Source organism: Acanthochromis polyacanthus, chromosome 23 (genome assembly GCF_021347895.1).
Source record: "Acanthochromis polyacanthus isolate Apoly-LR-REF ecotype Palm Island chromosome 23, KAUST_Apoly_ChrSc, whole genome shotgun sequence".
NCBI classification, from domain to species: Eukaryota; Metazoa; Chordata; class Actinopteri; family Pomacentridae; genus Acanthochromis; species Acanthochromis polyacanthus.
Window position 1 is genome coordinate 27,092,405 of NC_067135.1, and position 14,706 is coordinate 27,107,110.

The 14,706-nt window shown below is 42.9% G+C and overlaps 1 protein-coding gene across 1 annotated transcript in view; it reads left to right on the plus strand.

Moving 5' to 3' along the window:
* The first annotated feature begins 453 nt into the window (after nt 1-453).
* LOC127532503 (NACHT, LRR and PYD domains-containing protein 3-like) overlaps nt 454-14,706 on the plus strand; it is a 208,976-nt gene continuing 194,723 nt past the window's right edge. Inside the window, exons 1-2 of the mRNA XM_051944252.1 lie at nt 454-555; nt 3,473-3,502. Of these exons, the coding sequence (XP_051800212.1) occupies nt 3,495-3,502 (8 nt within the window). The 5' untranslated portion in view covers nt 454-555; nt 3,473-3,494. The remainder of the gene's footprint in view (nt 556-3,472; nt 3,503-14,706) is intronic.

Consider the following 14,706-nt stretch of genomic DNA (forward strand, 5'->3'; position numbering starts at 1 on the left):
TGGTGACCTGTCCAGGGTGTCCCCTGCCTTCACCCGAGTCAGCTGGGATAGACTCCAGCACCCCCCATGACCCTAGTAAGGATAAAGCGGTGTATAGAGGATGGATGGATGGATTCTATCTGCACATTCTCATTTCAAAATATTTTCTTGTTTCATGACATCTGTTCTGTTGTAGAGATGCTGTGTGTTGGAACAACAAAGAGGAATGGAGAGGATTTCATCAGATATTACAGACTGTGTTTATGTTTGAGTTTTTTGTATTTTGACACAGCAGAAGGTGAAGTCAGGGTGAGAATAAATGAATGTGTTTCTGGGAGCCATGAGGAAGTTTGTGCTCAGAAAAACACCAGATCCTGAGAAGCAGCTCCTGAAACACGTCCAACCAGTCAGAATGCATACTTTAACAGTGAAGGGATGAAGGTGTGGCAGCGCTCTGAACACTTTGATAACAGACAGTAAGCAGCGTCGCTTCACTTCACTTAATGGACGTTTTACTGGGAGACGAGTCCAAACCTGCTGTGGACAGAAAAGAGTGGACTGGTGGCTGAGAGCTCAGTAAGTGAACCTCTGATTGTTTTCATCAAGTTCTCAGTGACGTGTTTGGTTTAGCTGCAGTGATGGTGAATGTGTGATTGTTGGAGGTGTTTGCTGCTTTCACACAGAAACAGGACGGTCACTGTGAGGGTTAAACTCTCCACATGATATTAATGGATGATTATTGCTGATACATTCATGTGGAAGTAGAATTTCTCTGCTGTATGTGGTGGAGGTGGAGCTCAGTGGAGCTACTGTGGAGTTTAGGACAAACATTTGATCTGTTTCTATTTATAGTCAGAAGTTTTGTATAAATGTTGTTGTAATGTATCAGTTACTTAGTTACTTATCTAGTTAGTACTCAGGTATTTTCCAGAGCTGAGGACTGAGCTGACTTATGGAAGCATCATGAGAGTCTGTCAGGATCATGTGATGCTTCCAGAGTTTCCACTTCCTGCAGGCAGTGAGGGTTCAGTGTCAGACCTAAAAGTTCACCTAGAACGTCTTCAACAATGTCACCATGTAGCAACTAATGATGTAATAACAGCCAATAATGTAATGTCTTCCAATGACATCATAATTTTGGCCACATCGAAGGTAAATAAATCCAATAAAGTAATCATTTCCCAATAATGTAATAAAGTTTTTGAACAAATAAAGTAATAATATTTTGCCAAAAATGTAATGTTATTACATTAATGGTCTAGCATAAAGAAAAAAATCCTTTGAAGATTTAATAACTGCAGCCAATAATGTAAAAATAGATAAATAGGACTGGATTTCTTCTCTTTTACATCAGAGAAGCACTTGTAGAGAGCCGAGAACGAGACAGAAGATGACTGTTTTATTAATATTATGAAGCTCTACAAGGCTGCTGGACCAACAGTCTAAGTTTACACATAAAACACATTTGGAGAGGACAGTCGATGGATGAAAGCCTGGATTCATCTCAGTAATGTAGTTTTTGGAAAGTACAAAGTTAAGGACATTTACTGGAAGAAGTAGTGTCCATTTTCTGTTCATGTTTTCCTCTTAGTTCAGTGTGTAAATAATACTTGTCAGTGTTTTGGAGTTAAACACAATAATTCCATGACGCCTGCCTCTTCTCTCATTTCTCTAACTGCACATCCTGGCTTCCTTTCCTGGTGTCTTAGTTCCTCCCAGCAGAGAGGAGGAGATGCATCTTCATCTCATGCTGTCAGTTTAAATCCACATCAGTTAAATATGAGCTGTGTCACAGCTGCATCACCTGTCCACTGTTTATTAGAACTTCCTCTGTGTTTTATGGTCTGTCAGAGGAGCACAACTGTGTTCATGATGAGTTTAGAGTTTGACTTTTAGTTGGAGTCACAACGTGGTTGAATGTGAGCAGAATGTACAGACGTCATTCATGTTGATTTTGGATTTAACATTTATTTTGTTGGTGACAGGTTTGTGTTTTCTTGTCTTGTTCTTTTTGACTAAAACATTTCCTCTAAATATTCCTAGAACTTGTCAGAACGTTTCCTGCCAGCTGGGATGTTCCATCTGTAACGTAAATCCAAAGATGTGAGCAGTTCTGATGATGTGCGAGTTTTGTTCTAATGCAAAGCAACCTGTCAGCTCACAGTTCTTCAGACTTTCTACCTCCACCAGCAACATTCATTCAGTTTTATTTACAGACATTTGATTCAGTTTTATGTTCACACTTTACATAATGAGGTGAATTTATACAGAGAAACTGATTCTGAAGTAAATATTAATGGAATATTTCCTTAAATGTAGTTTCTGCATGATCAGATAAACACTTTTACTGTAATGAAACTTCTTACCAAATGTTCTGTAGTCTGCAGCCACAACAGAGACATTATAGTTTGTTGTTTCAGATCAAATTTAATATTGAAAAAGAAAACACAACTGATAACAGACAACACTGGCATCAAGATAAAACAACAATAAAACACAATTTGAAGAAATAAATCAGAAAACTCTCATTGAAAATCATCAGAATAAAAAAACAGAAATAATTGTGAATATCTGTGTTTTATCTTTCAGTTGAACTTTTCTCACAAACATTTTTCTTTCACTGCCAACACAAGTTGTTTTATGAGACATATTTCAATTCCAAGTTTTCTTTTCACTGACAAACTTCTAGTATTCTGATTCTGTTTGGACCCAGAAGTCCATCACTGTAAATTCAGACCTTAATAAAAATACGATGAGACAAAAGAGGGTTTTGGGGGAAAACGATGAGATGTTGAGTTTGGATGTCAGAACAAGATGGAGGCTGTGATTAAAAGATTAGATTTAGAGTCTAACAGTGAACTGAATGCAGAGTTGAGGCTTCATTCTCAGAGTCTACATGGATGTTAAAGTCAGGACTTTATCTGAAGTCAATCAGCTGAGAACTCTGAGAACTCAGATAAAAACTCAGACTACAACAACCAACACAACTGGTTTTTGTGTTTTCCAGTTGGGTGTGAGAGACTCAAAGTGAGACTTTGAAACGAGTTCTAAGTTCAGCTTTCAGGTTCATTATGAAGATGATTATTGAGTCTGACTGTACTTGTATTGAAATAAAGCTGATCTGACTGGGAGGGTTGATTGTGTGTCTGATATGAGAAGGATAAAGAGCTGACCTCTGATCTGTGCAGGTTCAGACTGGTTTGTGCTTTGAGCTGTTTGGTTCCTGCAGAGCTGAAGAAGGACGACGGTGGAGCTCAGGAGAGGAGCAGAAAGCTGTTGGACTGCAACAAGTTGAGTAAGTGGACCTTTGATTTGTGTTTGTCGGCAACAAGCTGCCGTTTGTCTGCTGCTGTGGACGTCCACAATCAGCTGGTGGGTCGCTGGTCTGGGATGAGTTGATTGAGAAACAGAATGAAATGTTCAGATCCAGTCAGCTGTGTGTTTGACTGAGACTGAAGACTGACGGCTGAACTTTGTGTGTTTGTGTCCTCAGGTGGCTGCAGGTTTTCACCAACATGGAAAGGTATGACAGTCAGCTGAGCCTCACAGTTGTGTGTGAACTCTGGATGGAGTCCAATAAAGAGATTTAATGATGAAGCTGCATCCTGACAGCAGCTCCAGCAGGATGCTAGTCTGGACTCTGATTTATGACTTGGTGTTGGTGCTGCTTCAACTTCCAGCTGTGTTGGTTGTTGTCAAGCTGCTGGTTTGTGCTGCACTTACTGAGCTGCTGGTTTTCATGTCTGTCCATCAGGATCCATCAGAACCCAGGACCAGAACCAGGACCAGGACCAGGACCAGAACCAGAACCCAGTTGTGTGTCTATGAAGAGTGATCACTCAAAGGGTGGTGTCATTGACTTTAAAGGACAACAACCCTCTGATGTACAGAGGTAAGATGCTATAGTTCATCCTCACAAAGACACAACATGAACACAAAAAAAACATGAACAAAAGGAGACTCTGTTTGTTTGTTTTCCCTGCACTTATGAGCTGCTGGTTTTCCTCTCTGTCTATCAGGATCCATCAGAACCCAGGACCAGAACCAGGACCAGAATCCAGCTGTGTGTCTATGAAGAGTGATCACTCAAAGGGTGGTGTCATTGACTTTAAAAGACGACATCTCTCTGCTGGACAGAAGTAAGACACTATAGTTCATTCTCACAAAGACACACAACGTGAACACAAGTTGTGTTCACGTTGTGGTCAGTGAACTTAAAGCCAGAAGGAAGAAGTTTGGACTTTATTTCTCTGTAAACTGGTGTTGTGTTTCAGAGGAGGCCTCAGTTCCAGGCCGTCTGTTCAGCAGCTCAGAGGCTGGAAGTTGAAGCTCAGCTGCTGCACATGTTGGTGTGTTCTGATGCAGGATTAGCAGCTCATCATTAGCTGCTAACAGGAACCTGCTGTTATTTCCAGGACAAGAGTTTTCATCCAGTAACTGATTCTATGGTCATTAATTCATACCCAGTGTGGGGGAGTCGGTCCTGGATGATGCTGCTTCATGTCAGCAACTCTGATCTGATTAGTTTTGGGGCAGTTTCTCTGAGATAAGATTGATTAACTTATTGATTAGTCCTCATTAGGGCTGTAGGGTTTGTGGTAAATGTCTTTTTCCATTTTTTCTGGTGGACATTTGTTTGATTGATTTGATTTGTGATGTAATTGTTGAAGTGAAGCTTCAGTTAAACATTGAATGTGTAAAAGATTTAAAACAAGTGATGAAGCTCCATCATGAGACAGCATCAAACTGTGACTGTAACAGCAGCAGGAATCTGTAAAACCACTGACACACAGTTTAAACTCTGAGACGTGTTGTTGAACTCAGATCCTAAAATGGTGCATTCATGATTTGCTAATGGCTTTATTTTAAAGTACGATTTTGATCAGAAATCTTTTAATGTTTCAGCTGCAGTCGTCGTCCTTAAAGACTTTTCTCTTGTCAAAGTGAAACATGTTGTTTGGAGTGTAGCTCACTCTGATTGGTTCTCTCTCCAGTCACATGTTAATGAGGTCACGAGGAGCTGATGTCATCACATGCAGTGTGACAGATCAGAAACATTTTTACTATCAATTGATCAGACGATTGATTTAGTGCATTAATAAATCGGTAACACTTTATAATAACTATACACTATTAAGCATTAGTTAAGCATCAGTTAAGCATAATTTCAGCATTAGTTAATCCTTAAATCCTCATGAACTCATCATGAATTCACCATTAGTAATACATTACAAAGCATTAGTAAAGACAGCTTTAAATGTTCAACTAACACATTATTAAGCATTAGTTAAACATTAGTAAAGTGCTTAATTCATCGTTAACTCATCATTTGTAACTAATTAGTTATACGTGCATAATTAATCATGAATTCATGATCTGTATGGCATTTATTATGCTTTACTAAGCACTTAATAAATCCAGTTAAAAATGTTTTGTTGCTCATTGATAACCTCAGTTGTTAATACTTTATAAAGGGTTAGCAACTGTGTTAGTATATGATTTACAAACACATATTCATCCTCAATGAATAACTTATTAATGCGGTTACTACTCATTAGTTAAGTATATCCCGTGAGCCCATCTAAAGTGAGGACTATCTATGCTTTATAAAGCATTTATAAAGGACACAGAAGCAAAGATATACAAAGTGTCAGTTTTATTGGTCCCAAACAATACAAGCTCTTTTAAATACACACTTTAAACAAATACAATCTATAAGATTTCAAGTAAACTTGACAAACATCTTCAAATAACAACAGTCTGTGATCGTATAAAATAGAAAAATAAAATACAAGCTCTTTTAAATACACACTTTGCAATCCTTAACATTTCAAGTAAACTGGTGAACTATCTCTTCAGGGCACACACACACCAGAGGTAAGTGGCTGCCTGATTCTGGGACTCCGCCAGTGCATTTCAATGGGAAACGAGTGCACTCCTCCTCCTGCCAAAGGTAAAAGTTGCAGGAGGAGGAGTGCACTCGTTTCCCATTGAAATGCACTGGCGGAATCCCAGAATCAGGCAGCCACTTACCTCTGGTGTGTGTGTGCCCTAAAGGGATAGTTCACCAGTTTACTTGAAATGTTAAGGATTGCAAAGTGTGTCTTTAAAAGAGCTTGTATTGTTTGGGACCAATAAAACTGACACTTTGTATGTCTTTGCTTCTGTGTCATTTATAAATGCTTTATAAAGCATAGATAGTCCTCACTTTAGATGGGCTCACGGAATATACTTAACTAATGAGTAGTAACCGCATTAATAAGTTATTCATTGAGTATGAATATGTGTTTGTAAATCATATACTAACACAGTTGCTAACCCTTTATAAAGTATTAACAACTGAGGTTATCAATGAGCAACAAAACATTTTTAACCAGATTTATTAAGTGCTTAGTAATGCATAATAAATGTCATACAGATCATGAATTCATGATTAATTATGCACGTATAACTAATTAGTTACAAATGATGAGTTAACGATGAACTAAGCACTTTACTAATGTTTAACTAATGCTTAATAATGTGTTAGCTGAACATTTAAAGCTGTCTTTACTAATGCTTTGTAATGTATTACTAATGGTGAATTGATGATGAGTTCATGAGGATTTAAGGATTAAATAATGCTTAAATTATACTTAACCGATGCTTAACTAATGCTTAATAGTGTATAGTTATTATAAAGTGTTCCCAAAAAATCTGTGAAACTTCAATATGTACATGTTTCTGTTTGTTTAAAAAACAACAAAACCGCATCCTCCTCAACATAGAAACCACAGAATTACATTTAAAACATTTTCCGGAAAAATGTCCCTTATTACCCAGCTGTCCCTTATAGCCCCGTTTTACGGTACAGTTTTTCCTGTCACGAACTGAGCAGGTGGACCCGAGCAGAAAACCACACTTCCAGGGCTGGCTGAATGCAAGTGGTTTATTGTAGGGGGTGAAAATGGTGGCTAGGTGGGGGAAAACCAGGGTGTAGGAGCGGGGGGTTCCAGGCAGGAACGGGGGTCCAGGCAAGAGTGGGGGTCCAGGCAAGAGTGGGGGTCCAGGCAGGAGCGGGGGTCCAGGCAAGAGCGGGGGTCCAGGCAAGAGCGGGGGTCCAGGCAAGAGCGGGGGTCCAGGCAGGAGCGGGGGTCCAGGCAGGAGAAACTGGTGAAGGTTTGTCGGGGAGAGCCGGAGGGGAAGGAGAATGGCGTGGGATCCCGGACAGCTGAACTGAGGGAGGCAGGAGAAAACAAGGTTAGAAGTTGGCAGAAACTCAAAAACAGATCGTGAAGGGGGCTAGAGAGCAAACCGAACTGCGTGGTTCTTGTTTAACGCTCTGGCAGGGAGTGGAAGGCTGAGCCGGTCTTTATTGCAGAGGTGAGTCGTTAGTGAATGATCGTCAGCTGTCCGGGAGCCGTGCAGGTAGTTGATTACCTGAGTGGAGTCAGCTTGAGGAGCTAGACTCCACTCAGGCACCGAGCTGTAGGGGAGAGACAGGGCAGAGGAGCGGATGGGAGACAACCAGACAAACAGACAGGACAGAGGAGCGGACGGGAGACAACCAGACAGACAGGGCAGAGGAGAGGATGGGAGACAACCAAACAGACAGGACAGAGGAGCGGAACTGTGACAGTACCCCCCCCTCAACGGGCGCCTCCCGGCGCCCCATGGACCCAACCAAACCAACCGGGGCAACCAAGGAGCAGACAGAGACACGCATACAGACACAGGGACCAGACGGAACCGAAGGGACCAAAAGGACAGGAAGGGCAGAAAACAAGGGGAACAGACAGGAGGGAAGGACGGGAGGGACTGAAACGACAGGAGGGATGGGAGGGAGGGAAGGACGGGAGGGACGGGAGGGACCGAAACGACAGGAGGGACGGGAGGAACAGGAAGGACGGGAGGGAGAGAAATGGGAGAGGGACTGAGCTAAGACCGGACTGAACTGAGCGGAGCTGAGGGCAGGGCAGGACTGGACTGAACTGAACTGAGGGCAGGCCTGGACTGGACAGAGCGAAGGAAAGGCCTGGCCTGGACTGAGCTGAGCTGAGCAGAGCGAAGGAAAGGCCTGGCCTGGACTGAGCTGAGCAGAGCGAAGGAAAGGCCTGGCCTGGACTGAGCTGAGCAGAGCGAAGGAAAGGCCTGGCCTGGACTGAGCTGAGCAGAGCGAAGGAAAGGCCTGGCCTGGACTGAGCTGAGCAGAGCGAAGGAAAGGCCTGGCCTGGACTGAGCTGAACAGAGCGAAGGAAAGGCCTGGACTGGACTGAGCTGAGCAGAGCGAAGGAAAGGACTGGACTGGACTGGACTGAGCTGAGCAGAGCGAAGGAAAGGACTGGACTGGACTGAGCTGAGCAGAGCGAAGGAAAGGACTGGACTGAGACTGAGCTGAGCGAAGCTGAGGACTGGACTGAGACTGAGCTGAGCGAAGCTGAGGACTGGACCGGACTGAGCTGAGAACAGGGCAGGACGGGGACTGGACAGGGCGGAGGGTCCGCTCCGGAGGACGGACCGTAGGCTGGACAGGCCGGGGAGAGAACCCTATACCGGCGGATTCATGAGAATCTCAGCTTTCTATGTGTGTATAGTGTTTGTATAATCGTGTTTGCAGTGTCCTTCTATTTTAAAAAAAGCGTATACCGATAAAAAAACGGCCCGCCCGCGGGCCGGCGTACTTTAACGGGTTAATTTCTTTGGAGGTTGCTCTGGGCTCTTTGGATACAATTCCAACGATCCGTCTCTTCAATTTGTCATCAATTTTCCTCTTGCGGCCACGTCCAGGGAGGTTGGCTACTGTCCCGTGGGTCTTGAACTTCTGAATAATATGAGCCACTGTTGTCACAGGAACTTCAAGCTGTTTAGAGATGGTCTTATAGCCTTTACCTTTAAGATGTTTGTCTATAATTTTTTTTCGGATGTCCTGGGACAATTCTCTCCTTCGCTTTCTGTTGGCCATGTTCAGTGTGGTACACACCTTTTCACCAAACAGCAGGGTGACTACTTGTCTCCCTTTAAATAGGCAGACTGACTGATTATGAGTTTGGAAACACCTGTGATGTCAATTAAATGACACACCTGAGTTAATCATGTCACTCTGGTCAAATAGTTTTCAATCTTTTATAGAGGTACCATCATTTTTGTCCAGGCCTGTTTCATTAGTTTTTTTTTTTTTAATAATTATGTTAATCAACAATTCAAAAGTAATGGCTGTTTTTGATTATTTAATTTTCAATAAATTTTTATTTATTGTTACTTTTGTGAGTTTCAAGTGATTTCAGTGAGAATTGTGGGTTTTTCCTTCTTTAACTGAGGGGTACCAACAATTTTGTTGATGTTGATCCACAGAGTGGAGCAGCAGAACTCAGAGGTTCTCAGAGTTCAGTCTGACCAGCAGCATCACCTGGACTCCATATTCATGGTGAGTTCATGGACAACAAGTTCTTCTCCACCTGTTGTGTTCAGGTGTCTCCATGCTGCTCTTTGTAGACCAGTAGACTGTCAGTGTGTCCAACATGGATCTGATGTTTGGCTCCATGATTTCACTCTGATGGACTCATTGACACATTTCTCTGTTCCAGCTGCTGGAGGACAACATGGTGACTTTTGTGAAGAAAGAGCTGAAGAAGATGCAGAAGGCTGTAAGTCCAGATTACCCAGAATGCTCAGAGAGACAGAGGGAGGATGAGGAGGAGTTGGAGGGTGATGATGAAGATCAGAGGAGCAGCAGAGAGATGTTTCAGCAGATCACAGTGTTGTTCCTGAGGAGGATGAAGCAGGAGAAGCTGGCTGACTGTCTGCAGAGCAGTAAGAGGATTTGTGTAAAGACTGAAGCTGCTGATCAACAGAACATTTACTGAAGTCTCTGAATATCTTCCATGAATCATTCTTTAGGAGGATGAACTGCTGTAATATTTACTGTCATTTATTCATTGTTCTCATGTTTTTTCATTCAGAACTTGCTGCTCCAGTTTGTAGACGTAAACTTAAATGTGGTCTGAAGAAGTTCCAGAGAGTGTTTGAGGGCATCGCTAAAGCAGGACAGTCGACCCTCCTGAATGAGATCTACACAGAGCTGTACATCACAGAGGGAGGGACTGCAGAGGTCAATGATGAACATGAGGTCAGACAGATTGAAGCAGCATCCAGGAAAGCAGACAGAGCAGAAACAAGCATCAGACCAGAAGACATCTTTAGAGGCTCACCTGGAAGAGATGGACCAATCAGAACAGTGATGACACAGGGAGTGGCTGGCATCGGGAAAACAGTGTTAACACAGAAGTTGACTCTGGACTGGGCTGAAGACAAAAGCAACCAGGACATCCACTTCATGTTTCCATTGACTTTCAGAGAGCTGAATGTGGTGAAAGAGAGAAAGTTCAGCTTGGTGGAACTTGTTCATCACTTCTTCAGTGAAACCAAAGCAGCAGGAATCTACAGGTTTGAAGACTTCCAGGTTGTGTTGATCTTTGACGGTCTGGATGAGTGTCGCCTTCCTCTGGACTTCCACAACAATGAGATCCTGACTGATGTTAGAGAGTCCACCTCAGTGGATGTGCTGCTGACAAACCTGATCAGGGGGAATCTGCTTCCCTCTGCTCGCCTCTGGATAACCACACGACCTGCAGCAGCCAATCAGATCCCTCCTGACTGCGTGGACATGGTGACGGAGGTCAGAGGGTTCACCGACCCACAGAAGGAGGAGTACTTCAGGAAGAGATCCAGAGATGAGGAACAGGCCAGCAGCATCATCTCCCACGTTAAAGCAGCACAAAGCCTCCACATCATGTGCCACATCCCAGTGTTCTGCTGGATCACTGCTACAGTTCTGGAGGAGCTGCTGAGAACCAGAGAGGGAGGAGATCTGCCCAGAACCCTGACTGAGATGTACATCCACCACCTGGTGGTTCAGACCAAAGTCAAGAAGATCAAGTATGATGGAGGAGCTGAGACAGATCCACACTGGAGTCCAGACAGCAGGAGGATGATTGAGTCTCTGGGAAAACTGGCTTTTGAGCAGCTGCAGAAAGGAAACCTGATCTTCTATGAGTCCGACCTGACAGAGTGTGGCATCGATGTGAGAGCAGCCTCAGTGTACTCAGGAGTGTTCACACAGATCTTTAAAGAGGAGAGAGGACTGTACCAGGACAAGGTGTTCTGTTTCGTCCATCTGAGCGTTCAGGAGTTTCTGGCTGCAGTCTACATGTTCCACTGTTACACCGACAGGAAGGACAAGGTTCTGGAGGACTTCCTGGGAAAAGACTGGAAAGACAAGAACAGAGACACTCTGGATGTGTTCCTGAACAGAGTCATGGAGAAATCACTGAGAAGTAAAAATGGTCACCTGGACCTGTTTGTTCGCTTCCTTCATGGCCTCTGTCTGGAGTCCAACCAGAGACTCTTAGGAGGTCTGCTGGGTCAGACAGAGAACCATCCAGGAATGATCCAGAGAGTCATCAACAACCTGAAGAAGATGAACAGTGATGAAATGTCTCCAGACAGAAGCATCAACATCTTCCACTGTCTGATGGAGATGAAGGATCTCTCAGTACATCAGGAGGTCCAAGAGTTCCTTAAGTCAGAGAACACATCAAGGAAGGAACTCTCTGAGATCCACTGCACAGCTCTGGCCTACGTGCTGCAGATGTCAGAGGAGGTTCTGGATGAGTTGTACCTGAGCAAGTACAGAACATCAAAGGAGGGAAAACGGAGGCTGATTCCAGCTGTGAGGAACTGCAGAAAGTTTCGGTGAGTCCAGATGTGATGAACATGATCAGTCAGTGTAGATCAGTAGTTCAGTTCTTCAGATCTTCAGATCTTCTCACTCGAACATCTCATTATTCTTAATGTTTCATTTATTTATTTCAAACACCACATATCAGCTGTGGTTCGTCTCAGATGTTCTTGAATTCTTTCAAATGCTGTGAAAATGTTAAGTTTTTCTGCTTCATTCTAATAATTTTTCCGTCTGAGTTATTTTCTGAGTTTCTTCCTTTGGCTGATGAAGGAAACATGCTGATCTGCTGAACAGTGATTCAAAATACTCACTTTTTGATAAATGAAGCTTTTTCACAGCAGTTTGGGAGACTTGTGTAATCATCCATATCCAAAGAGCTTCTCTTTCTTAGGAGGGAGGAGGTTTTCATAAGGTCAAGACCCTGACAAGAGTCAGTGCCACGTGTCATGCAGATACTTTCTACTGGTCTGATATAAGTCATTGAGTGTGTAAAAAAACTGTACTCAGCTGTCAGGACCTGTTGTGTGTCACATCACTGCAACAGTCTGACTGTAACCTCACGACTGACACAAACTTTCTCCTTCATCCTTTATGTGCGGTTAGAGGTGAGATCACTGAGCTAAAGACATCAGCTTTTTCAGTTGGACAACTTTTGATTTGGTTCTGATATTTAGGTCCTGTAACATAAAATAAATGAATGGATGTCATTGATGAAGCTGGCCATACGGAAAGAACATTTAAAGAGGGTTTGACGTTAACTTCATGTAAATGAAGTCGACGTTCCATCGTACTGACTCATGTCAAACTCTATCAGTAATGTTCATCACAACAGCATCTTTGGATGAGCTGATCTATACAGAGCTCTGCTAATCTGAAGACAACGTACTTTACAACAGGAGAAGTCTGTCCATGTAGTGGTGCAGGTCAGTTTTCTTACATCAGATGAAGTAACGAAGTCATCCTGCTGTTTTGCTAACAGCCTCAACTGCTTTGAGGTCTAAATGATGATGAAAGGATGCAGTTGTTGTGCAGCAGCTGGATGCAGGCAGCAGGTGTATTAGAGGTGGTGGAGGCTCAGGCTGGATGCTACAATTAAGGTGAAGTCAGTAGAGCTCATGGTCCCACTGGAACTTTTGAAAAAGTGTTTCAGAGAGGATGTACTAGATGCACACAAGAAAGTGGTTCTTGGAGGAGGAGTGTGAATGTCCTGTTTCCAACCTGTCAGACTGAAATCCATGAGCAGAAAGTTCCTCTGGAGTGACATGTTTTAGTATGTATTTGATTTTCAACTCACTCAGGCAGCCTGAGGTTTGTTTTAGAGAGATGACACTGTTTGACATTGAGAACATTATTGAAGTAAAAACACATCTGGATAAGACATCTCCAACTCAGTTAACATCTCTGATTGTCAGAAATGTACATCAACATAATTCACTACTTCACATTTGTCTCTCTCTTAATGACAAATAATACTGACAGTAAGATAACAGATGTGAGTAATAGTCTTTACTGTTTATTTCAGGCTGCACAGTGGCGTAGTCGTTAGCACTTTCGGCCTGGGATCTTTCTGCATGGAGTTTGCATGTTCTCCCTGTGCATGCGTGGGTTTTCTCCGGGCACTCCGGCTTCCTCCCACAGTCCAAAAATATGCTGAGGTTACTTGGTTACTCTAAATTGCCCGTAGGTGTGAATGTGAGAGTGATTGTGTGTCTGTATATGTAGCCCTGTGACAGACTGGTGACCTGTCCAGGGTGTCCCCTGCCTTCGCCCGAGTCAGCTGGGATAGGCTCCAGCACCCCCCATGACCCTGGTGAGGATAAAGCGGTGTATAGAGAATGGATGGATGGTTTGCTCTTTGTGATTTTGCTGAACAAATTTTCCAGAAGTTCATAAAAGAACGTTGAGGACAAAAGTTGACTCAGTGGTCTGTCATCACATCAGAATGTTTCCTGATGTTCATATTCATGATGTTCAGGTGTGATGTTGTCCAGTGATCAGTTTGGTTTGTGTAGCGTTTGACAGCAGACTGTAAATGTTGAGTGATGGAGGTGAAGCTGACAGCAGCAGGTCCACAGCAGAGACATCATCATCTTTCTACTTCAAATGTTCACTGAGCTCAACTCCGTCACAATATCCTGAATCCAGTAAAAACAGGACAGAAAATGTTCTCCTGATCTAGATGTTCTCCTGAGAACTTTGTGGAGTCAGATGTGGGATCAGATCACACTGACAGACTGTGGACAGTATGGAAGCCTGAATGGAACTCCATCTTCTGTCCTCCATCTGCAGATTCAACATTTACATTCTATAGATTTATATCAAATGATTCCAGATTCAAAGTGTGCAGGTGTGAGAGAGGCTGATGAGAATTCAGTTTCATGTCAAACACAGAGAAGATCAGCTGAACCACTGATGTGTCCAAATGTTCTGCTTCAAATGCATGAAGGAAATCTAAAGTGTTTTTCATAATAACATGTTTTGTCATTTATGTCTCATAACAGACTTTATAGCTGTGAACTCTCAGAGAGTCACTGTGAAGTCGTGGCCTCAGCTCTGAAGTCCAACCCCTCCTATCTGATAGAACTGGACCTGAATGGAAACAACTTGCAGGATTCAGGAGTGAAGCATCTTTCTGATGGACTGCAGAGTCCAAACTGTAAACTGGAGACTCTCAGGTCAGTTCACTGTCTGTTGATGCTTTTTCTATATATTCAACTCTAGTGCCTATCATAATTATTCACCCTCTTTTTAATTTAATGGTATAATTCAATAGAGGTCCATCAAATTGTTGTCAATAGTCTTACAATTAGTGAAATGAAAATCACCTGAGTGGTGTGGGTGTGTTTCAAGTGATTGAGTTGTAAAACACCTGTCTGAAGGGTCCAGAGAGTGGTTGATCAGTATTCCTGGCTACCATTACACCATGAAGACAGAAGAACACTCTAAGCAACTCAAGGAAAGGGTTATTGAGAAGTACAATTCAGGGGATGGTTACAAAAACATTTCCA